The sequence below is a fragment of the Phoca vitulina genome, unplaced genomic scaffold (assembly GCF_004348235.1).
Source record: "Phoca vitulina isolate PV1807 unplaced genomic scaffold, GSC_HSeal_1.0 scaffold91, whole genome shotgun sequence".
NCBI classification, from domain to species: domain Eukaryota; kingdom Metazoa; phylum Chordata; class Mammalia; order Carnivora; family Phocidae; genus Phoca; species Phoca vitulina.
The window spans coordinates 296,322-322,054 of NW_022589794.1; the positions used below are offsets into that span (position 1 = coordinate 296,322).

A 25,733-nucleotide genomic window follows, 5' to 3' on the forward strand; every position below is an offset into this window, starting at 1 on the left:
TGATGATGATGGTGATGGTGGTGATGTGATGGTGATGATGGTGATGATGATGATGATGGTGGTGATGGTGATGATGGTGATGATGGCGATGGTGATGTGATGTGATGTGATGGTGGTGATGATGGTGGTAATGATGGTGATGATGGTGATGATGATGTTGGTGAATATGGTGATGATGGCAATGGTGATGGTGGTGATGATGGTGGTAATGATGGTGATGATGATGGTGATGATGATGGTGATGATGATGGTGAATATGGTGGTGATGGTGATGTGATGGTGATGATGATGATGATGAGGGTGATGTGATGGTGATGATGATGATGGTGATGGTGGTGATGTGATGGTAATGGTGGTGATGATGGTGATGATGATGAGGGTGATGATGATGAGGGTGTGTGATGGTGATGATGGTGATGGTGATGATGATGATGGTGGTGTTGATGATGGTGATGATGATGGCCATTGTGGTAGTTCTCGTGATTATAGTGGTGGTGATGGTCATGGTAATAGTGATGAGATCATCTTTGAAAATAGCTGAAAGTCAGATCTGCTGAATGAGGTAGTTGGAGAAAGAGAATGGTTCTTTATCCAAATGGGTGTGTGAATAAATTGAAGAGATTGATTTCTTTCCTTCCTTGTGCCCACAAATCCACTCAGAATAGTTCCCAAGGGTGAGCAGCCATGGTATCTCAGACATGGGCACCTCATTAGCACAGACCTTGGCTGTCCAATATGGTGACCAGCTGTTCCAGTTTGCCTGGGATAGAGGCAGTTGGTGAAATTTCTGCTTTAAAACTGGGATAGTCTAGGCAAACCAGGATGACTTGGTTACTCTTCCTCCCAAATTGACTTTGGGGTTACAAACAGGGTGTGTATGATTCACTGCGGTTATTTTAAGACCATTTTGTTAGTTTATGAGCAGAGATTGTTAACTGGAAGAGGTCGTTTGTCTGAATCTGTCCTGAAGATGAATTTCGTTTGTTGTCCATATATAGTAATTGGGAGATTTCACACAAATAAATCTGCACTTCTGACTTCTCGCGGAAGAAACAGATTTGGAATCCCCGGCCCCCGTTCTTGGAAGGCAGTCATCAGTGTAGCCTTTGGATCAGCATGAACCAGGGTTTGCAATATTTTCTACCGCATCTGTTTTACCCATTCATGATGCCTTCCAATCTCTGTAAGCATTTTAGTTGAAATAATGCATGCAAGCTGCACAGTGCTTGGCATGTAGGAAATACTTAGCCATTTTAGTCCCTGACTCCTGCTTGGTGATTGTACCTGTCCGCTCAAGAGCACTGCAGTCGTTCAGCAACACAAAGGAATGAAGGGCTGACACCTGTTACACCACGGATGGCCCCCAAAAGCACTATGCTCATTGAAAGAAGCCAGTCACAAAGGACCACATATTCTCTAATTCCACCGACATGAAATGCCAGAGACAGAAAGTGACTCCGTGGCTGCCCAGGGCTGTGAGCAATGAGGGAGTGACAGCTCGGGGATACCACTCCTGGGTCTCTACAGACAGGTTCCTTTTGGGGGTGGCAGCAATGGTCTAAAATCGATTGTGGGCATGGATGCACTACCCTGTGGATCTACTAGACACCATTGGACTATGCATTTTAAGTGGATGAGTGCTATGGCATGTGAACCGTAACTCAAAAAGCTGGGTTTTTTAAAGAGTGCTAGAGCCTCGTTCAAATACTGCAAATACTGCACCTCTCTGAGATAAGGCTGAAGGGGCAACAAGAAACACACAGAAGGCTCTCTGGGGGAGGCTTGAAACAGCCCCTGGTGGGAATGCAGGCTCTAGAGACAAACCGCATCCTGACCCCGGTACCCGCAGACCTCACTGGCACCCGCGTCCTCGCTCCCACATTCTGGCAGCAGCCCGGCTGACGTGCTGGGTCCCCCCACACACGGCCAGCCCCAGCCTCCAGGCCTTTGCTTGAGCCATTGTCCCCACGTGAACATGCTGCCCGTCATCTGCTTGCTGATCCACACCAGCATCTCCTTCGTAACAGTCAACCCAACAATGGCAGACGTATTCTCTGAGTGTCCCTGTGATGCTAGGGTCTTTGCCCACGTGATTAAGAGAACAGGGGCAAGATGAGCTCATGGTGGATGCGGAGGGCCCTAAATCCGTGAGGACGTCCTCATCAGAGACCAGGAAGGAGAAGGCACAGAGGCACAGAGAGAGAAGAAACCTGTGTGAAGACGGAGGAAGAGATTCGGTGAGGCCGCCACAAGCCAAGAAGTGCCAGGCACGCAGCCACCACTGGGTGCTGGAGGAGGAAGAGGCAGGAAGGGTCCTCCCCGAGGGCCTTTGGAGGGGGCACGGCCCCGCGGACACCTAGGTGTCAGACTTCCAGCCCCCGGAGCTGTGGAAGAGGACTTTCCTGTTGTTGGAAGCCCCCAGTATATGAAGAGCTGTTACAGTCGCCCCAGGAAACCCAGACAAGATAACCGAGGGAAGCCAGTCTTTCCCCCTTTGTAAAGAGAAGGAAGCTGAGGCACAGAAAGGTTTCGTGATTTGCCAGGGACACACAGCAGGTACATGGCAGGGGTGGGTTTGAATCAGGGGGCTTGTGCTGTGATCCTCCCCACGGCCCCACCTGCAACAGCCGGGCAGAGACCCGGGCAGCGTTCTGGAGAGCACTTTACAAACAGGGAGCCACACGAACCCCACCTTCGAAGGCTACTCCTGTCCTTCGTATCGGGATCGTCTCTCAGAGACCCCCGGAGAAGGCTCCTTGTTTGAATTTGCCAGAAAAGCCATGCAGGAGACAACCTAGTTCTCTTTTCCTTAATCCCTGGAAAGAGAGAGGCAAGATCCTCTTTTCTCCCCAGGCTCCTATCTGTCCGCTATGTCAGGAACACCGCGTGGGACAAGGGATTTTACCACCAGATTACTGCGTGTGCTGCTCGCAATTAAATCTGCAAAGCTGGGCCAAAGCAGAGGAGACTGGAAAATTTCTCCACTCATTTGCAAAAGGTTTGCGTTTGTCTGAGAGATCTGCCCGGGGCAGCGAGGGAGCCTCTCGGCGGCGGCTGTCTGGGTGTGTGCCCTTTTGATGTGAACCTCACGTTCCCGGGGACTCTCCCAGACTCCCAAGCAGACACCCTCGTTAACAATTGAGGAGGTAATGAAACCTCAGTGAGGAGCCCGCTCACCCGGGGCGGACAGCCCACCCAACCAGCCGCTGCCGTGCGTGCAGCCCGCCGCCAGCCGCCCAGCCCGCATGTGGCGCCCTAAAAATCTCATTATTCACACACTAACTCCGCTGGTGTAGACGAGGGGCACATATCTTTGTGAAATCCCAGTTTTACAAGGAAACTTGAGATTGTGCTTTGTGAGATACTTCTAATTATACGTATGTCGGTAATGAACTGAAATGGTTGGCCACATAAAATGTGATTTTTAGGTGTGCACCATCGAGCTCCCGATTACTATTTTCATTTTCTTCAGATCTTTCTGTCTGTCTGTCTGTCTTTTTTTGTGTGTGATGGGCCAACATGCCTCCTGGCTGTCCTGTTACCTGTTTTTTTTCCCACATCCTGAAGATTAAATATGATAATGTTGGAGCAATGGTTTCATGAATTTGAGCCAAGACTTAACCGTAGTCATTCATTTTAATCTGAAGTCTTAGGAGAATTCTAATACTCAGTGTTACCAGTCACGGGGAAATGTGATCTAAAGCACGATGAAATTGTGCCTCACGCTCAGGAGAACGGCCAAAACAGAGACTAGGGGGATGCCCCGTGCTGGCGTGGGTGCGGGGAAGCTGAGGCGGGTGCGTGCTTGAGCTGTGGCTGTGAAATGACAAGCAGCTGTTGGAGGACGGCTGGGTAGCTCTCTCATACGTTCACAAGCCCGCGATTCTACTCGTGGGTATCGGCAGACAGGAAAGCACCTGCCCACAAGGAGACAGGTATGCAGATGTCACGACACAAAGGTACTCGTGATTGCCAGGACCTGGAATCGGTGCAAATACGCCTCAGCCGGGCCAAGCGTGACTCAGCGGAAGGGTAGCCGGGCACCAGGACTCCGTGTGGCGGCAAAAAGGGGAAGCGTAGCCGTGCGCCCAAAAACTGGGGGAAAAGAAGCCGAGCATCAAAATACGACATATTGTAGGAGTCTGTGTGTGTGAAGTTTCTAGAAAAGGCAAAAGTGTAGAGACAGAAAGCCCATCACTGTTTCCCTGGGGCCTGACGTGGGAGCAGAGGTTAATTGCAAATGGCACGCGGAAGCTTCGGGGGACGGAAATGGGCTAACACTGGTTGTGGCCATGGTTCTTCACTATGTAAAGTCTCTAAAAGTCATCAAACTGTACAGGTAAAAACGGTTAAATTTTACAGTAGGCATATTTCACCTCAAAAGGGCCCTGGAGCAAGCAACAGTTTTGGGGGAGAAAACGCCATTCTGCTCGGAGCCTGGTGCGCGCCGTGGCCGGTGTGGTCTCGGGAACCGCCGGCGCTGGCCGGGCCGCTGTGTGTCGCTGGTGCCTGCCTAGGGGTGGTTTCATCCACGACTTACGTGCAGACACTCCATGGTCGATCCCTAATGATGGCCACGTAGGACTTGGGGGGTTTGTCACAGGTACGGGCAGGCAGCGTTGAAGGAGAAAGCGGACCCCTGTGCCAACAGCCACGGTGGAATGAACGGGGTGCAGAGATGCAGGGACTTTCTGGGCTTGGCTGACCCGCATCTGCGGCAGCCCACAGGGGGAGTGGACTCCGGGTCCCGCCGGCGCCTCTGACCCTTGGAGAAAGGCAGGGAAATGCCGTGTGGCCATGCGTACCCGAGTCACCGTCCATCCCCGCAGGAGCCAGCAGCCTGACGACCCTCCGGTGGGGCACCGCCCGTGAGGACGGACCACCCGATTGGGCCGGCTGGATTCTTCGGCTCCTCCACCCGCTTCACACAAGGACACCAAACGACCACCCCCGTTCATCAGCATCTCCCTGACAAAGCGTGGAGCCGCCCCTGCTGCCGGGATTCGCTCACGGCGCCCGCCCTCTTCCCGAGCCCGACCGCCAACAGGGAGGAGCAAGATGCTTTGGACAGATTCCCTTTTAGCTTGAGTTATCCAGAGTCTGCCCCTGGGCTCACAACCCCAAGTCCCCAGCTGACAAACACTCTATATGATTTTGATGAGCTCACCTCCAGGATTCTCTCCCCACAGCGCACAGCTGTGGTTCAGGGGTGCAGCGTTAGGGACTCGTGCCTCTGCGTTAAGCATTGTCCTCTCCGGTGGTCCCTTCTGAACCAGAGCCGCTGGTGGGCGGCGGCCCCTTTAGCTCTGTCCATCATGCTTGAACGTGGGTGGGTTTGCTGGCGAGCTGTCTCGTGCCCAGGTGCACGCCACCCCTGCCTTCTCGGGATGACCAGTCATACCTCCCACGGCGGACAAGCACTGGAATCAGTGAGTCAACACGGCTGAGTTTGCCGGTCACGCCCCACTAAAGCCGGGTGGGGTCGGCCTGGGCTCTCCTCTATCTGGTGACTCAGGCATTGACCCACACCCCCCACCCCCCTGCCTCGCCCCACGGGGGAGAGAGAAAGCAGAGTTGGCACGCTGGCTCTTACCCGCCTCAACCCAGAAGGGACACACATCACTTGCACGCACGTTGCATTGGCCGGAAGGGGCCTGGGGCACGTGATCTTCCCAGGAGCTCAGGAAAGGGAGAAGCTGCAGGTATGGACGCACACGGGGTGTGTGTGCTTCTGGCAGGAGAGAGGATCCCAGGAGCAGAAGGAGCACAGGGACCACCAGCCACGTCCACCTCCTCCATCATGTTGCTGGGGCAGGACACCCTCGCCCACGGCAGTAACGTTTCTACATACTGACATGACGCAAACCTTTCGAGGACAGACACTCCAACTTTGGAGAAATAACCTACGTGTCTCTCAACTGCCTCCTTCCTCGGCTCCATCATAAAAATGTGACCTTTCTCGGGGAAGTTGATGTCCCATACTCCACGTGCCATCCCAAAGGACAGTCCCACTTAATAACTCGGTTACAGCGCTGGACCGCCCGGAGACGCGAGCCTTCTTAAATTGAATTGTTTTCTTGTTTTGAATGAGTGTTCTGGAATGGAATCTCCATCTCGTATTGGAAGTAAATTGATGGATAAGTGAAGTTGGACGCCTGCATCCCCGTGTGCCCCGTGAATGAATTGAAAGTAAATGAGGTGGGAGGTGGGCTTCCCTGTAGAGACAGAACACGGAATTACTGGTCTGTTACCGCCAGCCCGCAGAGCTGTTAGCATGCGTCCTCGGGGAAGGAGGGAAATTTGCTCTGCTGCTGTTGAAGACAAGTTGCTACTCCCCAGGATTGATCTGTTAAACGGTTTGCTGTTGTGAGTCTGTTTCTCCCGGGGTAAGCGCTGGTGAGGACGTGGGCCTGCAGTAGCTCGGGAATGAGTCTTGTTAGCTTCGGTGACTGATGCGCTTAGCACAGCTGTCCACGTTGAAAACCCACACGCCTGGGCCCTTGGAGGCCGATTCAGGGAGGCAGACTCCCTTTTGATCAGAGCCCTGGGGAGCCCAGCAGGGAACGGGGATGGGTGGGGAGGTTGCATCTGAATAAAGACTCCGGGAGAGGAGGATGGAGCCATGCGGACGTCTGGGGGAAAAGCATTCCAGGCAGAAGGAACAGCGCATGCGAGGACTTGGTCACGTTCAAGGCACTGCAGAGGCCGTGGGGGCTGCGAGGCATGTGGGTGGGAGAGAGGACAAAGAGGGAGGCAAGGAGGTGCCAGGGGTCCACATCTGTCCCGGAGACTTTGGCTTTCACTCTGAAGAAGATGGGAGGCAGGGGGAGGCTTGAGCAGAGCAGGGACATGATCTCATTCAGACTAGGCTGTCTTGAAATATGGCCCAGCCACATAGGTTAGCTAATGCTTGAGGCCGGCACCATCCTCCCTGCACATCAAAGGGGGCCCTTGTTGGCCGTGGGGTGGGGTCTGTGCCAGGAGCAGACTGCGCACATCACACACAAGGACCCTTTCCTGTTCCCCCGAGATGGGAAGTGAGACAAGTTGGCTTCACAACACCCCATTGATCCGTGCTGCAAAACTCGGAAGGGACACAGGCTCCGACAAAGAACTCCTGTCCTGACAAAGGGTCAGTGAGGAGGGGCCGCTCACTGGGATGCAGCTGGGCGGGCACGACAGGCGGAGGCTGTAATTAATGACACACCGTCTAGGAACGTTCGGGCTCGGGACACGGCGTTCTGAGTCACAAGAAGCTGCATTCACGGAAGAAGGAGGGAGCTGTCGTCCGTGTGCCTGTCGGTGCGGGGACGGGGTGCCCTGGGATGAGCGCCCACCTGCTGCTCAGCATCTGCCCTCCCAGCCGTGGCCCCGGGACGGGGCCCATCTTACTGCCTCAGCTGCCTGACGAAGTGACCCCCCAAAATAACCTTCCTCTGCCCAGATGCCTGAGAAGTGGGTCGCACACTGTTCAGGAAAGGGGATGCACAAGTCCTCGGGGTCCTGCTGACCCCTGGGGCGGAGGAGTTAAAGATTCTTCATCCCCGGGAAGAGGGCAGCCAGTCACCTGGTCCCAGGAAGGAGCTTTGCACCCCCCCCACCCCAGGTGCAGATGCAAACCTCTGACCCACGTAAAGCTCGTGCTTCAGTCTTGCCCAGCAGTGGCCAGACAACCACTCCGATGGCCGTCGGCTGGTGAATGGATGCACAAACCGTGTTCTGTCCACGCACTGGGATGTTATCGGCGTGAAAGGGAGTGTAGTGCTGACGCGCATTACCACACGGACGACCCTCGAAAACGCGACGGTCAGTGAGAGAAGCCGGTCACGGAAGACCACGTCCTGTGTATGATCCCACTTGTGGGGAGTGTCCAGCAGAGGCGAATCCGTGGACACGGGGCTGGGGGGAGGGGAGGTCGGAGGGACGGCTGAGGGACCCGGGCTTTCTTCTGGGGTGAGGGAAATGTCCGGGCACCGGATGCAGCTGGTGGTCTGTCTTCGCCTGGAGGTCCGCGGTGTCTGAATTACATCTCCATGAAGCGGGGGCTTCCTAAGGCACGTTCCTGAGAGGTTTAATATATGCATTTGCTTTTCCAAAGTCACTTCACAGTATTTGCAGGGAGACTGGTGTCGGTGGGGGTAGTGGCCTCCCCTCCCCAGCTGCACACCGAGCCCCCTTCCCACGGCCCCGTTTCCCATCCCGTGAGGTGGGGAGCATCGGAGTACCGGCCTCCCCGCGTTATCAGGAGTGACGGGATCAGGACACGCAGAGATGCCGGGAGCAGCCTGCAGGGCTTGGAGAGACTCAAAACCGTGACGTGGCCTTGGGGTTGGTGTTCTCAGTACTGATGACAGTGCTGACAGCCCAGCTCAGTGTCAGTTCATGGGGGCTGTTGGCGTCAAGGAAGGAGCTCAGGGGAGGGGGCTTGGCTGTCAGGAGGCAGGAGGATTTGAGTGTATGTCCCCTGGGCCTCAGTTTCCCCCACCGTGGCAACAGTAATGCGTCCTACTCTGCCGCGTTGAAGACCAAATGTGGCAAGGATGCACGCGGACATTCTCAGCAGAGGATGGAGAGGCCTCCTGTGGATTTAGGTCCCCAAAAGGAGATGATGGAAGTCCTCACCCTCAATGCCCGGGAATGGGGTCTGTGCCCGTGACATCAATTCAAGACGAAGTCACTGGGGTTTAATGTCCCACGAGCTCACGTCCCCTCCCGGCCCTTCCACCTCCTGGCCCTGGCTGCTCCTGGACGACCCAGAGCAGCTGCAAGGAGGAAATGACAGCAGTGTTAGCTTCCATGTCCCCATCAGCTCTGCATTCCCCACCGGCGTCTCCCAGAGCATTTTTAAAATCAATTTTACCAGAACATCACGCAGAACTCTGGGGGATCCGTTCAGTAGGAAATGGGCAGGGAGGAGGCAGTGGGTCCAGTCTGGCCCTGCTCCATCCGGCCTGCCGCCTGCAAGCCGGCCAGTAATAAGGTCCCCCTTCCCTCCCTGATGAGAAAGATCATCACACTGAGCCAGGCAGCTGAGCTGGTGTCTGCGCTCGCCGGGCGAGAGGGAAAAGCACGTCAGTGGGTGCAATTTTGAGGCCGCCCCTGCAACACCCATATGTGTACATAAGATATTCTTAATCACAGGATTATGTAAATCGCCGGTCGCACCTAACAAAGTCAGTTTGTTAATCTGATGGCCCTTCTCCAGACTCCTCTGCCCTGAATCCAGAACCTTCATTTCAAGCACCTTCACTGATCAGCATACCAATTGGTTACTGGGTGGGCAGTGCATCATTTTAACTAGGATGCCTTGATTTGGGAAAATGAGTGCCCTTTTGGAGTCTTTTTTTTTTTTTTTTTTTTTTTGCTATTGCGAATTACAGTGAATTGTCAGTCTCTGCTGGAGGCCTGCTCTCAGACACAACAATGGCATTACCACCATCCCCTGCCTTTCCCACCATGCAGGCCACCAGCTAGCACCCTGGCCTTCTCATGGTTACAACACTAGAAATGTCGCCTGTCTTTGTGCATTGGCTCAAGTGTGCGAAGGAACATCTACACGAGTCAGCCTTAGGTTTGCCTGAGTTTAACAGAAGACTCTCAAAACCAATAGCTACAACATAAAGGAAGTTTATCTCACACACCTAAGTAAGTCCAGGGCCACTCCTTAGTTACTGGAGATTTAGGTTTCTCCTATCTCTCTGTCCCACCGTGCTCAGTGAGTGGTTGTCATTTCCAGGTTTGTCTCATGGTCCAAGATGGCTGCTCATGTTCCAGCCATTGTATTTGTATTCCAGGTAGCTGGAAAAGGGACAAAAAGAACGGAGATTTCCTGAAGTGTCACATAATATTTCCACTTACAGTTGGACTGGAACTCTTCTCAAGCTTTGAGCAGCATCAGGACCACCTGGAGAGAAGGTTAAAACACAGGCTACTGGGCTCCGCCCCTAGAGTTTCTGACTTAAGTTATGTGCAGGGTGAGGCCCAGGAATGTGCATTTCTAAAGTTCCCAGGTGATGCTGCAGCTGCTGGTCTCGGCAGCTCACTTTGAGAAGCCCTGTGCTAAGTCCCTGTCACAGGATCACCCCTAGCTGCAAGGAGACTGAGCAGTTTAGTCTGTTAGCAGGGTCCTCTTCCCCCACCCCGCTCCCCAAAACACTGTAGCTCTGTTACTAAAGAAAAAGAGGAGAATGGATACCGAGTGGCAAACAGCCCCTTTTTGCTACAATGTCATTCATGCTTATTTCCTCCAAACCAATCAATTTATTTCTCTAGCCGTTGCCTTTTTCGTGTCACTTCTGGGGTTCAGCGGGTTTTTGTATGTTGCTGCCTAGACACACCAGACAGCCACTTTTCTTGCCTCTCCCCAGAAGAAGGGCCATCCAGAAACCAGGTGCTTCCTCCCTCTCCCACAATCCAAACACCAGGAGAGGGAACTTTCTGCTCCAGAGGGATGGGGCGAGCGGGAACCCCCTTTTCCCTCCTGAGTTTTGGCCAAGACGCTTTTTTTTAAAGATTTTTATTTATTTATTTAACAGAGAGAGCACAAGCAGGGGGAGCGGCAGACAGAGGGAGACGGAGAAGCAGCCTTTCCGCTGAGCAGGGAGCCTGATGCGGGGCTCAATCCCAGGACCCTGGGATCATGACCTGAGCCGAAAGCAGCAGTTTAACCGACTGAGCCGCCCAGGCGCCCGTGGCCAAGACGGCTTTTGTCACTACTTGTGCACCCTCTGCTGTCTTGGGAATTTGGCGAGGCTGTTTTGTCTGCCCAAATGTCTCAGCTATTCAAATCTCTCAACATATTATCCTGATGGACAGACCTCGCCATTGTTTGGCAGGCAAGAATTGGGGGGAAGCTCTTTTTCTTTACTTGAGGAAGGGGGAGCTTTATCACTCCCTGCAAGGTCAGTCCTAGACCCCCAATTCACTGAGTGATCAGCAACAGCAGACTCCCCCTTGCTCACACCCTGGGGATCAGCTTCAAGCGTCTGCAGCCTGCAAGCAAAGCCCATTCCCACCACTCCTGGGGGTCCTGCTGATGATCCGTACTGATCGAATTGAAAGCTTAATTAAATGGGTCCTCCATCAACTTGCAAGCAATGCTAAATTAGTTCCAATTCAGTTACAGTTGAATGCACACCGTCTTACAGCTGAGAGCTCAGGGGTGATCTGGTGACATAGGACATTGAAATCCAGAGTCACGGCTCTTGGACTTTGTTTCCCGGATGGGGCTAGTGTTCATGGAGTGGCCACCTTTGTGCCAAGCACTGAGCCAGGGGGGTTGTGTACCTTCTCCTCGGGTTCCCAGAAGATCCCTGGAGGAAAATGGGATTACCCCATTTCACAGATGAGGAAGACAAAGCACAGAGAAGCAGGACCTGGAATGCCACAAAACAAGTGAGCAAATGGCAAGATGGGTGCTCTGATTTTGTGTTCACGGAAGCAATGAGGGTCTCGGCCCCCCAAACGCTGGCAACTGGACTCTCTTCTTGATTTCCAAACCTGGACCTTTGATCTCCCCAGAGCCTGCTGCCTGAGCCAGGGTACCATCCGGCTGCCATGAAGGTCCCTCTGCTAGCCCCGTGGCGTGCTTTGCCGACAGACTGTGCTTCATCTGACTTGGAGGAAGAGCTTGAAGACTTTCTTGTCCCTCCATCTTTCCTCTGGGAGGGGTCATTTGTAATGTTGTCTTCCATGCTGAAGTCTGGAAGGGCCAGTTGTAGGAGCTTCCTATTATTCAGGTATCCATATCCTCCCACCTAGAGCTAAAACTGTGTGCAGGGAAGCAAATACCACAAAAATAATCTCTACCGTGAATTATGACCCACCTGTAAAATTAGCCGCAATTCAAATGCCCCTTGCTGTTCAGTATGAGTCCTTGCACTTTGGTGGGTCCAATGCTTTTTGTGGGTCCAGAGCATCCAGGACTCCTGCAGCAATGCAGATTATCTCAGGGCACACCTGCCAAGTCTGGCAAAAGGTGCAGGTGCACTGTGGGCTGTGAGACAGGTATCGGTGTCCAGCTGGGGACCCAGTTCAGCAGAGTGGGTTACAACTGAGGCAGAGAAAATCCATCTGGATGACGGGAGTTCACATCCACAAGGGTGCCGACCCCATTGGTCCAGCAAAGCAGGACTTGACCCCCAGAGGAACAGGATGGGAACAGGAGAGGCCCCCAGGGGAATGCACTGAAAGCCCCGTCATTTTAGGAAAATGATCTTCTTATCCAGGGATAGGCATCGATTTCCCAGAAAGGGCTAGATAGCGAGTATTCTAAGCTGTGTAGGGACACATCCAGTGTCTATTACATATTCTTAAAGCTTTGGCAAATTCAAAAACTATTCTTGGCTTTTGAGTCAATATAAAAGCAGACCATGGGCAGGATTTGGCCCCTGAATCTTGTTAATCAGTCTGCAAAAGTCTAACGTCCTGTGAGAGGTATTTGCAAGGTTGTCACAAACACCTTCCCTTCCTGCAAATATTTAAATTAATTAATTCAATTTAAAAAAATTAATTCTAAGAAGCAGCGCTATGGTTGCCATCTCTACCCCAGGATTGACAATGAATCAGTAAACTGTAGACTTACTGTTAATCCAGGTCACTCTGAGCCGCCTTCCTCGGGGAAGAGGTGAAACTCTCAGTCCGCAATCGGAGGAGGTCCCAGCAGGACATGCGGGGCTCTGTCTGCCTCCGTGATGGTGGAGGATGCACCTGACGGCTTCTCCCTCAAAGCCAGGTGGGGGACGTGTGGATTTCAGAGTAGCTGGCTCATCTTACACCCTTCACAGGAGTGGACCACTTCTCTGGCCACAGGCGGGAAGAAGGAAGCCTGGATTTGAGTTCCTGGAAGCTAGCAAAGGGTTTGGAGAGAAACGGGAAGTATTCTCGGGCCCCTATCCAGTGGCTCCTCTGGAGTCCAAGGCAAGATGGGCCACCTGTCCATCATACCTATGCTCACCCAGCACTGGCTCATTTTCTAGACTGTCAGTGCAGTGTGGAGGGCAAGGACCATATATACATGGTATGTACGACACGTAGATCTTTCTATCTGGATAGAGGGAGGTCCATTGATCCACAGGCTGTCCCTCCGTGGCACAGGCTGAAGCCGCAGTCCTCAGACAGAATTTCTTCCTCAGAAGCCTCAACTTCGCAGCCAAAGCCTTCGACTGATTAAACCAGGCCCACCCTGATTGTCTAAGATAATCTGCTTTCCTGACAGTCAACTGATTAGGATCTCCCACCTACCTGCTCCCCGAGACAGAGTTAGATCAGCGTGTAGATGTGGATCTCAGCCTAGAGCTATGGTTCAGCCAGGTGGACATGGACAGAGCGGGAAAATGTAACAGTGAGCAGAATGAAGACGTAAGTGGAGGGAAGTCCAATATGATATATTGGTGTAAACCGCATAGAACATATGTTTGTACAAAACGTAAATGGAGGGAACAATGCCGTAGTTTCTTTACAGATGTGGGAACGTGATAAAAGTCCAAAGTCACAGACACCAAAATGGATGTCAAGTTCCCAATGGCGGGTGCCTCTGGGAGCATAATCGGGAAACTGGATTTGAGGAAATGAGGGATTTCAAAGTTACGAGCCCTGTTTTCTCTCTTTTACAAAAGAAAAACAAATCTGAAATGCACACAAAACACAGTAACATTCTGTCATTCCAGATTTTGCATGTTCAGTGCTTGCGACACACACGTCCTATTTGTTATCTTCTATCTGTACACACACACACACACACACACACACGGAGGGTGGGCTCGCCTCCGTGTGCTGATTGTCCTGCCCTGCACACCTCCCAGTCACGCGGACCAGCCGCCCTCCCCATCAACACGGACTCTGTCCTGGGCCCTGACAGGCAGCGTGTAAACATTGTCAGAGGTAATCTTCACGACGACACTAATTATTCCCAGGTTCACAGCCCAGAAGCAGATGCTTGGAGAATTTAAATAATAGCAAGAAAGGAGCAGAGCCCAGACTCACGGCTGTTCTGTCCCAGGTTTTTACGCCCCCAGAACAGATGGTTCAGCCCCGAGGTGCACGTTCAAACCTGGTGAGGTCGCCTTCATGCTGCGTACCCTGAACAAGCCACCTTATCAGCTCTGGGGCCTCAGTTTCTCCATCTGCGGACTGGGGAGAGTGAGACTACCTGCTTCATGGATTGGGGGTAAAGATGGCAGTGTTGAAAGACACCTGGCTCATAGCAAGAGCTCCCCAGATGCGACCTGGGGTTTTTATTAACGAGCTCTCTCCATGGCTCGCAGCACATCCGTCTCGAGAGAGGTGGTTTCCGCCCTGTCTGGAAGGTTCGCCATTCAGCGGGTTCTGTCCTTGGTCCTGAGCCCCCACCGTTGGTGTAAAAGCCAGGCGTCCAGCCTTGGAGCTGCAGGTCCCACCTCTGGGTATGTGACCCGAGGGTGAGCGGGACCGGGTGCTCCTCGGAGGCCAAGCCAGGCGTGACCCTGGCCGTGGCCTTCCCATGGCTCTCTCCCTCCTCCTGTGCTGAGAGATGACTCACATGCCCTAAGAGGCACGGTCTCCAAGTCTGTGCTTGAGCGGTTCTTAGCACAGTCACAGAGCTAGGACACTACCCAGTCCCAGAAGGTTTCCATCACCTACAGATTCGGCTCCTGCCCTTTGAACCGTCGCCGCGCCTTCCCCTCTCCCGCCGCCGGCAACCCTCCATCCGCACGGATTTGCTGTTCTGGACACTTCCTGTGGACAGGACCCACCACCGTGTGGCCTTCCGTGGGCTCCTTGCACTCAGCACCACGGTTTCGAGGTCCGCTCACACGGGGGCATGGGCCCGCGGGTCATTGCCGTCCGCGGCTGGGTGTGTCCTGTGCGTGGACGGACCACGTTTGCACGCCCCTCTTGTCCTTCCCCCGGAGAGCGTCGTCGGGGTCAGCACACACCCTTCCGTCTGTTCCACGCTCCAGAAGTAATTCTGTGTTCTTTCTTTATTTAGAAATTAAAAATACGATTTGTAAAAATACAGAAGACGGCCAAAGCAATTTACATTTATGAGGGCACCTCACACAGCAAAGTGTGTTTTCTCCGAAGCCTCGGGCTCTCTTCAAATTTGAAATGACGGTGATTTAAAGTCCCCAACTTTATTGATCCTTTTGAGCAGAGGAGGACTGAGGTGGAAGGAGGTGGAGGGCGGGAAAACACCGGAGGAGGAGAGAGGAAATGCTTCCCAGTCAGACTCGTGCCTCTGTCGTGCAGGGGCGGCCGGGAAACGGGGTACGGGTCTGCTCTCCTGGCGCTGGAGCCCGTGGGCGGGGGACACCGTGCCCGCAGGGGACGAGTGCCTTCTGTGAGCCGAGCGGCACACAGCTCCTGGAGGCCGCAGGTGGGGCGGCACCTGCTCTGGCCAGCCCTGCACGGAGGTGCGCCCCTGGGGCCTGGGTGGGGGGCTTGAGCGGGTTTCCGAAAGCAGCACAGTCGTGTGCATTTCAATAGTGTCCTTGGCATCTCATCTAAACACTGAATTGGCCTTGACTGAAAAGGGATTTGGGAGGACAACCAGCCACGTCTACCTCCGTGTCTGCTGTCAGTTCATACGTGTGCGTGCACATGCATACCACACACAGAGACACACACCACACATGCATGCACACGCGTATCCCACAGGCATGCACACTGCACACCACACACGCACATGCATATCACACGTGTGCACAGTCATACTGCACACACACAGAGACACACACCACACATGCATGCACACACGTATCCCACAGGCATGAACACTGCACACCACACATACACGCACATGCTCACACGTGCATATCACACGTGTGCACACTCATACTGCACACATGCACACACACGCATGCACACACACACACGCGCACACACACGTGCACGTTTGGCTCTAGGAAAGCTGCTCTCCATCCCCACAAGCCCCTCTCCCGGGTCCTTGGGGCCAGATGCATGCCCTCCCCTGCCAGACCTGGCCGACATGCCCGATCCAAGCCTGCGTTTCTCTCTGTTCTCCCTGCTTGCACAGTGTTTGCTGCTGCTTTCCGTAATTCCATGATTTCGGGGAAGCGGGAAACTACAGTCCAATCTGAAAGTGGCTCCTTCGCGGGGATCAGAGGGCCATGCAGGAGTTGCTACCTCCTGGCCTCTCGAATGGTCCAGGCCCCCCTTGGGGAGACGGCCAGGGCTCCGCCCCGAGGGCTCAGTCCCACAGCCCTGGACGCACCCTGCGACTTGTCTTCCCCCAGGGTCCGAGCCTCACCACCCCGGCTGCCTCTGCTAACATCACATGTTTTTATGCCGACGGGTCTGTCCCCTTTCTTCGTGACAGCACAGACTATTTTTCAAGGTCCCGATAAAGGACACATCTTGGCCCCGATTTGCAACGTGGTGTCCAGGGCTGTGTTACAGCACAGGACCGTCTTCTAGGGCTACCATAACCCATGACCCCAGGCTGGGGCTTCATCAACAGAACGTTCATGGTTCCGGAGGCTGGAAGTCCAAGATCTAGGTGTCCACAGGCTTGGTTTCGCCCGAGGTCTCTCCTTGGTTGCATCCCTGATGTCACTTCCTATTCTTATAAGGACACCAGTCCAATTGGGTTGGGGTCACCCTATGGCCCCACGGAACCTTAATTACCTCTTTAAAGATACCTCCTACCTTTAAATACGGTCACACTGAGGATTGAGGCTCTGGCATATGGATTTGGGGTTGGAGACACAATTCAGTCCACAGCGCACACAGATCCCTACCTCAGAACATCCCAAGTCTAACCTGGAGAGCTAAAACAAGCATCCAGCTCATCAAGGGAGGGCGTGGGTGGCAGAAACCAGCATCAGAGCATGCCCTTAAATGTTTGCTAAGTGATTATAGGAGCACTAACCAGGTGTCTGAAATAAAAATGTCAAAACTAAACTTACCACTGTAGGCTCTATTTCTACAGATGGTCTCCCCTTTGTATCAGTCAGGATGAAGTAGGACGTGTGACAGTAATAAGCAGTGCCGAGTTCTCCAGCATTAATCTTACTTCTTTAAAAAAAAAAAAAAAAAAAGATTGATTTATTTATTTGAGAGAGAGAGCACATGGGGGGGAGCAGAGGATGAGAATGTCCAATAGACTCCCTGCTGAGCACAGAGCCCCATGACCCTGAGATCAGGGCTTGAGCCGAAACGAAGAGTCAGACTCTCAACTGACTGAGCCACCCAGGCGCCCTATTCTTATTTCTTGCTCAGACTGTATACCTGGGGCTGGTCCACAGAGGGGCCTCTGCTCACAGTGACTCAGAGCCTCAAGCTGATGGAGCAGCTACCATCTGGAATACTCCTGGTCCCTCTGCCTCAGGAAAAGTCCCTACAGGAACATGGGTAACTGCTCTCGCCCAGGAGTGACCCACACGTGTCAGCTCACAACACTGACCAGAATTAGTCACACAGCTCCCACCAACCACACAAGCTCTGTGCGGGAAACACAGTTTTATGGCGCATCCCAAGGTGGCCAGAAGCTGGAAGGCAGGGGTCTGTAGCTTTGTCCACACGGGTCAGCCTCGTGGGCACAGTGCAGGGCAGAGTGGATCCAGAGGACCCACAGAAGACACTCAGCAGGTGACCTACACCGCGGCACCTCTCCAGCCGAGCCCGCTGGCCTGTGCCATCTCCCTGGCCACAGTTCAAATAGGGACGCTCAACTCGGTCCGAGCCACTGACCCCCAATGCTTCCTCCACCCATTTGGAATCTCTGTGACCGTTAATCCTCTGCTCCTGCAGTTTCTGGTGGCCGCTGAGACACATACTGTGTCCACCCAGTCTGAATCCTGACGCGATTCAGTTTAGGGAGAGTGTTAGGTGGAGGAGTGTGTGTGTGTGTGTGTGTGTGCGTATGAGTGTGTGTACCTGCAATGACCGTTAGGAAGCTAATCACAATTAACCCACGAGGGAGTTTGCTGACTTAATGAAGCCATTAGCCGAAGACCATTCTGAGAGAGAAAATGTGAAGACTGAGCTCTGAGCACATTACCTGTAATGAACCTGAAAATGGACTTGGGGAATTTCTGTGGTATTCTTAGCATCCGTAATGGCCAGTGTGGGGGCCGCCAGATTGCAGCCCCAGCGTGGGAACCCTGTGGACCCAGGAGCAGACCCGGCCGAGGGTTATTTAACTGCTGGCTGGTGGGCACCAGCTTCAGAGAGAGGCTGGGACTCTACTCATGACTGGTGACTCTTTCAACTGTGCTCTTGTTTAATGCAAAAGGTCATTTCTGTGTCAGTTGCTTCCCTGGAGAAAGAAGTGAGAAAATCTCTTTCCTTACAACTCCTGCTTCAAAGGGGAGTGGTGTTTCTGGAGAAACAGACTTTGGGAGGAATTGGCCCAAAGGTAAAAGGTGCTGATAGATGTCCCAGAGCCACAGACCTTTTTTTTTTTTTTTTCATTTTCATTTGTCCCTAAAAGGAAGGATGACAAAAGTGCCTCCAGACTCAAAAGAGACAGTACGTACTTTATCACTTTGAACATCACTACATGTGTGGGAGATGTGATGCTAATCATTTTGCATGAAGTCAGAGTGAACGGGATGAGCCGAAGGCCCCAGAGCTGCGATGGAATGGCTCCCATGGGCAGCGGAGGAAGAGCCTTCGGTTGGCATAAAAGTCTGCACGAAAGACGTCGCCCCAGCTGCCTGGCGTCCACCACCAAGGTCCAGTGATCCTGGGCATCAGGGGATAAAAGTGACTGACTCACTGATCTTGTTAGCGGCAGGGGAATCTCCTCACTCCCTCTTCCCATAGTGACCTTTCTCTGGGTAAAGTGTGTGAGTCACAGGGCACCATCCTCCCCTGCACAAGGGATGAGCATTTAGCTCCCATGTGACCAAACAGACTGCGCCCCCCGCCCCAAGAACGTGGATCCTCAGCAGGGGGCCTCGGGGAGAGAAACGGCTGAAGCTGTTCGCTCCACTCCACTCTGGAAATGCTGCCCCTTCCTCCCGGTTTTCAATATCCTGGAAGTGGGTCAGGGGCCTGCCTTTCCAAGGCCTGCTGCAGCTTTTCCTTTGACCTGGGAGTGGCCCAGGACCCAGCTGATAAGAACCTGTGTTAGTTTCCAGTCGCTCTACCAGATTAATACCAACTTAACAGATTACAGTTCTGGGCATTGGAAGTTGGAAATGAGTCTTACGGAACTAAAATCAAAGTGTTAGCAGGGCTGGGTTCCCTCTGGAGGCCATAGGGGAGGGTCTGTCCTCTTCCTGCTCCTAAGCACCCCCCCCCCCATGTCTCCTAGGTCATGATCATATCCCTCTGACCTCTGCCTCGGTTCCCTCCCTCGCGCCCTCTTCCTCCGACCCTCATGATCACCTCCTATAAAGGACTCTCACGATTCCGTTGGGTCTGCCCCAGATAATCCGGGATAATCTGCCCATCTCAAGATCGGTCACTTAATCACAACTGCAAAGGCCCTTAGACCATGTAACAGAACAGACTCACCAGTTGTGGAGATTAGAGCTTGGGTATCGGGGTGGGGAGGTGGGTTACTCCACCAACCACAGCACTTTCTTGCTCAGACTAGCCGGAGTTCATTTCTGTTGCCTACAACCCAAACCCAACCAATGCATCACTTCCACTTGGTCTCTGCAAAAGAAAAAAAATATATATCTCAACCGTTGCAGTTGGTAACTAAGAAGATCCTAAATAAACTAAATTGTTAAATGTTCTTGGAAAATTATCCCAAAGAATGGCCTTTTTGGCCCAAGTTCCCAAGGGGAGGGCTATGGCGTCTTGTTCTCAATGAGGACCACCTGGCAAACACTTTGGAAGGTTCCCCTTACTGTTCAAGAACACTGACTAGCCCCCTTGACCCAGGTATGTCTGCTTCTTCTGACAGGACACTGAAATTCTGAACACCGCCATTCTCACGGGAAAGACGGTAGCCCTGCCCATCAAGGTGGTCTCTGTGGAGGAGAACAGCGCCGTGATGGATATCTCGGAGTCGGTGGAGTGCAAGTCCACAGACGAGGATGTCATCAAGGTAAGCGCCCCCATGAATCATTGCACTAGACTGACGGGAACTTCCCTTGGGCATCCCATTCACTAAGAAGGTTCGGCCCCCAGAAATTAGAAATTCAACTGGTTGGCTTATGTACACCACACTTCCAGTCACTCCACTAAATTTTCCCATTTTGATTTTTCCATGTTGGCATCACTCACAACCCGGTGTTCATCAAGTATGCCTTGGACTGTGGTTCAAACCCCGAATATGCACAGTAAGCAAGCGGGTGATGGCGACAGGGGGCAGTGGTAAGCCAGACGCGCCTTGGGCTAGAAGGACGGCCCGTCCTTGGCTACTGCTACTCGTGGTTGTGAAGAAATGGGAGCTCTGCCCTGCTCTCTCCAGGAGAAACCACACATTTGGATCTTATGTAAAGATCGCTTCCGTTGCCGCATGGGCAACCAATTAATTTTTTTCATGGGCAAAAAATACATCTGCAGTGTGAGTCCAGCCCGTGGGGCAGCTGTTGGAACCACTGATAGGGCAGACCGTGAACCCTGGGTCCAATCCAGCCCCCTCTCTGTTGTGTAAATAAAGCTTTATTGGAACGTGGCCACTCAAACCTATTTCTGTATTGTCCGTGGCGGCTTTTCTATGACCACAGGAGGGTCCCGCTGTGGTGACAGATGCCATCTAGCCCGCAGATCTAACACATTTATTATTTCGCCTTTCCAGGGGCAAGTTTCCCTAGAAAACCCCTGCTCTAGAGTCCTAAGTTTCTTGAGGGAATGACCCTAATTCTTGGTCTTTCCCACCAACATTTGCAGCGATAATGTACCCACAGTGCTTGCCCAAGGAGTAAGACAGCACGAGGGCTGGTCCAAGCCAGAAATGAACTGTTTGGTCTTTCTCCAGATGTTTTGTAATCCTGGAAACACACCCAGAAGAAAACATAAAGAACCAAGGCAAGCAAGCAGATAATGCTTTTTTTCCCCTTAAATAGGGTCTGACACATAGCGTCAGCGTCTTTTCTCTGGTGTTACAAGCAGCACGTGTAAGTCGGAGAGAACCATACAAACAGCTGAGTGCGGGGGTTAGGGCGGAAAGATCCTTCCCCGCAGACGGCAGCCCCCGCTCGGCCACCACTGTCCACTGCTCTCGGAGCCTCGGGCAGAGGGCGGCGTGCAAGCGCTCTAGGTTATGACAACCTCCTGGCGGCGACAAGGGGTCCCGGCAACACCAGGAGAGTCTCACGGCTTTCTGACCAGTGTCTCGAGGAAGAGATGCTTTTTCCTAATTCCCCCAAGAGTGATTTCTGTGCTGATGGTGGCCCCCAAACCCACGGCACCTTACAGAAGACCTGAGGCCTGTGGGAGGAGCGGGGAGGGGATGAAATTCGGAGCCACACTGTCCAAGAGAAGCAACGTGGGCCACGCATGTGGTTTAAATGTCTCCAACCGTCACATTCGGAAAAGGAAGAACGGGTGAAGTTAATTGCTTTAAATGCATGTATTTAACCCATTATATGAAAAACATGATCATTTCAACATGTGATGAGTATAAAAATGATGAATTTATTGGCACGCAGTCGTCCGAATCCAGTGTGTACGTACGTGTAGGGCCCGTGTCCAATGCGACCCCACTTCAGGGCTCCCCGGCCCCCGGGGCGAGCAGCTCCTCCATTGGACGCAAAGATCTCACCTCAGGGGCAGGATTTCGCGATGTCGGCACTACGGATATTTTGTGCCGGTTAATTCCTGGTTAGGGGGCTGTCCTGTGGGCTAAAGAACCACTGCTCCGAGGAAAACATGCTCTGCTTCTGGCTGGACAGTCACCCCGCTTACCCCACTTTCTTGGCGAGGCTGAGGTGGGGAGCAGGCCCTTGGTTGGATCTGGAGCCCGCCCTGCCCCAGCCACGGTCACACGCCCCGTCCTCGGCGACCATCGGTCTTTATGACCGGTTTGCAATTCCCCTAAGAGCCAGGACCCCTGGTAAAGAAGTGTGACCCTTTGAAAGGACACATTCACGCTGATGACTTTTCTAGTGGGTTAAAAAGTCCACCTGTGAGCCTACAGAACCCCCAGAAAGAAGTTTCGCTGCTGTTGTTGACGTAACTACCTTTAGCTGGTCTTAAATGAGTTGGTCGTGGAGCCTTTTCTTACTACTATTTTAGAGAGTAGGAAAAGGGAAAGCTAGTATTACTGGTAGTTCCAGGAATATACTAGAATCTCCCGGAATAGAATCAGTATCTTTAGGGAAACAAATGTACCCGAACTAAAAATTGCCTCCTGAAGCGACTTTGGAGTTGGTGCCCCAGGCTGTTGACGAAGCAACGGGTCATCCCGGGTCAGCAGAAGCCGAGTGGGGATGTCGGCCAGGCTTGGCAGACTCGGACTCCGTCCCCAGGACTCAGACTCAGCCCGTGGCTCGGGGTCTAGTGAGGCCAGCGACACTCACAGAGCTGGGGGGCACCGCTCGGGGTGCCGTGGGGGGGCGGGGAGGGAACGTGTAGTAAGCACCTGCCCTGCAGCAGGTGCGTGAGGGTCTGGCTTTGGACAGACCTGAGCTCTGTACAGGATGCCGAAGGCTCTGACATGCACCCTGCGTGCAAGCTGACAAACCAACCTGCCCCCTTTTGCTGGCGGAAGACGAGACCCCTGGTCGGAGACGGAGGGTGGCCAGTGTTTCTGCGTCTCCTGCCCCGGATGCCTGAGCTCTTCTCCCCACGGGGTCATGCCAGGGGCCACACCAGGGACCCCTGCACACGCAGGCTCGGTTATGAGAGAAGAGCCCTGGGCTTCGGGGGCCTGAGTCCTTAATAACGGGCTACAGACCGGACCAGGCGGGCACCTTGATCTGGGACGTCTGGCTCCCAGAGCTGTGGGAGCTGTGCGCGTCCGAGGCGCCCGGTCAGAGCGGCCGATGGACTGAGGCAGAAAGCCCGCCTGTCCTTCTCCACGGAGAGAGATGGCACCTCTGTCATGCTTGGCCACACACATGCGTGGCCTGGCGCTTTTCAGGGGGACCCTATCTCTGCCTTCCGAGGCTGCTCGCTAGATGGGCGTCCTTGAAAAGACCATTCAGACAAAGGCAGTTGAGACTGTTTGTAGGATGTGCAGGGGAACCACGGGGAGTTTCTTCCAAAGCTTCCCCGGCTTCACTGTTCCGAGCTCTGCATCTTGGGCAATTCGTACATCCCCTGCCCTGCCCAGTCTCCTTCGGAAAGGGGGACGGTCACGGTCCCTGGTTCAGAAGGTCACTGTGAGGATTATCACGTGTCATCAATCAAGTAAAGGACTTGACCTAGTGGCCAACACATGGAAAGGACTTAACTCTGACCCTGGTTAGCTCAGGGAACCCCTCGACAGCCCTGTGCCGTAAGGCGGGACTGCGGGCCGAGCATCTACGGGCATAATCTGTGTGCTATGCACGCCGTTGCTAAAATAGTTAGAATTGCAACTTACTTTGTGTGTACCGTTCAGTGATATTTTAGTAAACTTCCTGGGCTGGGTAACCATCGCCGTGACCCAATTTTAGAATATTTTTGTCACCCCATTTGCCGTTAATCCCCATCCACACCCCTCGCCCTGGGCCGCCACTAATCTACTTTCTGTCTCTATAGATTTGCCTTTTTGGACATTTCATAGAAATGGAATCATACAATATGTGGTCTCTTATGAAAACAGCTCGGCGATCATTTCTAACACATCTCTCTTGACACATCGATGTATATCCGTATATAGAACGATAATTTTTTTAAAATGGGATCACGAAACACAAACGTCTTTTACCACGATTTTTTTTAACTGGCAAATCTACACACACACACACACACACACCCTGTGGCGCACCTGTCAGCCCCCAGGGATCAGTGTTGACCTGCCCGCCCTCCTTCTGGCTTTCTCCACGCGGACAGGATCACGCACACAGATCAAATACACAGCGAAGCGTGGTTTGACCCGCGTGTCTTGCAGAGATGGGCCACAGCATTGACACAACTCTGCCTGTCCCCTCCTCTCGCCTGCGACGCCCCCGACGTGTCCCTGACCAGGTGCCGAGGGGTCTGCAGTGCGCTCGGCGCTCCGCGTTTGGGTTTGCAGGCGTTGAGTGCGAGTGGGGGCCTGGGAGCTCCTTGAGCGTCTGTGGGGATGTCCCTTCAGCAGGAGGAAGAGCGGCATCCCAGGGACAAAGGCCTCGGGAACAATAATAGGGAGGGGATTCGTGATGTGGACGAGCATCCCCAGGACCCCCACGACCCCCACGGAGTGTTTCCTGTCCCCATCTGTCCCCACGCCAGCCAGCGTCTTCGGAAGAAAGGGGCGTCCAGCAGCCGACGACGGGGCATGGGGTCGGGGTCCTCTGCAGAGCTCTCTGGCTTGCGGTTTGCGAGGTCACAGGATCTTCACAGCATATGTTGAATCACATGCTGGTTCATTCTGGGAGGTGTACCTGGGCGGTTCTCTAGGCACCGTTCTGGTATCGGGGCCTCAGTGATAAGTAAAACACACGGAATCGGGCATCACAGTGACGGAGAGGGGCAGACGGAACCGAGCCGAGTGCGTGAGGATGACAGGTGGTGGTGAAGGTCGGGGCGGCGTGGGGGGCAGTGCTGAGACGGGCCTGGGGCGGGGGGCCCTCTGGATGGGGCGGTCTCCGAAGAGGATGCAGTGGGCCCGTTTGCAGGGAAATGACAGCTGTCGATGCCCACCGTAACTGCACCCCCGTTTGCACCATGCTCCCCATGCACCCCCTCATGCTAAGGGGCAGATGCTGGGGCGCCCCCGCCACCCTCCTGAGGCCCCAGGTGCCGGGGCGCCGCCCGCAGCGGGCTGGGGGTGACGTGACTTCGAGCATCGTGTCCGGATTTCCGGCGCAGCCCGCCTGACCTCCAGGGCACGGCCCTGCCTAAGGCCCCCGGTGCCGAGCTAACAGGAGGGCGTAAGGCGACCAGGTGCCCAGCTCTCCCGGGGCCCGCGGTGCCTGTGTTCATTCCAGGACGGGCAGTGCCACCTCGCTCGGGTAGAGGCCTCAGTTTCCCCCCGGGCCCTGCTCCCCGTGGGCCCGAAACTTCTTCTCTACTGAAGGAGCTGTTGATCCACAAGCTCCGAGTCGCTGGGAAGCTGGGTCTGTGAGGCCCGGGGCAGAGTGGGCAGACTCTCCCTGGGAGGGAAGTGCGCCCCCCACCCTCACGCCCGAGGGCGCTGGGAGAAGCAGCTGTATCTCCAAGAGCCAGGGGGTAAAAGCAAACCGAGGCCCTCAAAGCAGTTCCTGGAACGTAGGGGGCCGGGCGGCAGGCCCAGCCGAGCCCCTCTCCGGCTGTGTCTCCGCTGCCAAGTGAGGGTGCTCCGGCGTGAGCGGCATCCCTGGCACCAGAACCCGCTGCGGAGACTCCAAGTGCAGGTCAGGTGCACGCCCGCGCCCTGCCCCGCCTTCCTCCCGCTCCCTCGCCGTCCCCTGCGAAACCGCGAGACACCCGCCCTCACCTGGGAAGTCTGTCGTGTTCGCGTGGTGCACGCAGAGCAGGCGGACGGTGCTGCCCATCCGGGCAGACCCAGCACGGGGGTGCTCGCCCTGGGCCGGTCGTGTCCCCCCGGGGGACACGGGGCGACGCTCGGAGACATTGGCGTTGTAGTGACTCAGACAGCGGGGGCTACTGGTGTCTGCCGGCCGGAGTCCTCGGAGTGGCTAAACGTCCTGCCGTGCCCCGGACAGTCTGATCCCAGAGAAGCATCCCGGCCCAAATGTCGAGAGCCCCAGGCCTCGGGG

At 54.1% G+C, this 25,733-nt stretch overlaps 1 protein-coding gene across 4 annotated transcripts in view; it reads left to right on the top strand.

Moving 5' to 3' along the window:
* The window catches only part of TMEM132C (transmembrane protein 132C), a 308,550-nt gene that overhangs the window by 259,173 nt on the left and 23,644 nt on the right, over positions 1-25,733 (top strand). For all 4 annotated transcript variants that reach the window (XM_032396388.1, XM_032396387.1, XM_032396389.1 and 1 more), the window contains one exon: positions 19,862-20,005. In XM_032396388.1, the coding sequence (XP_032252279.1) occupies positions 19,862-20,005 (144 nt within the window). The remainder of the gene's footprint in view (positions 1-19,861; positions 20,006-25,733) is intronic.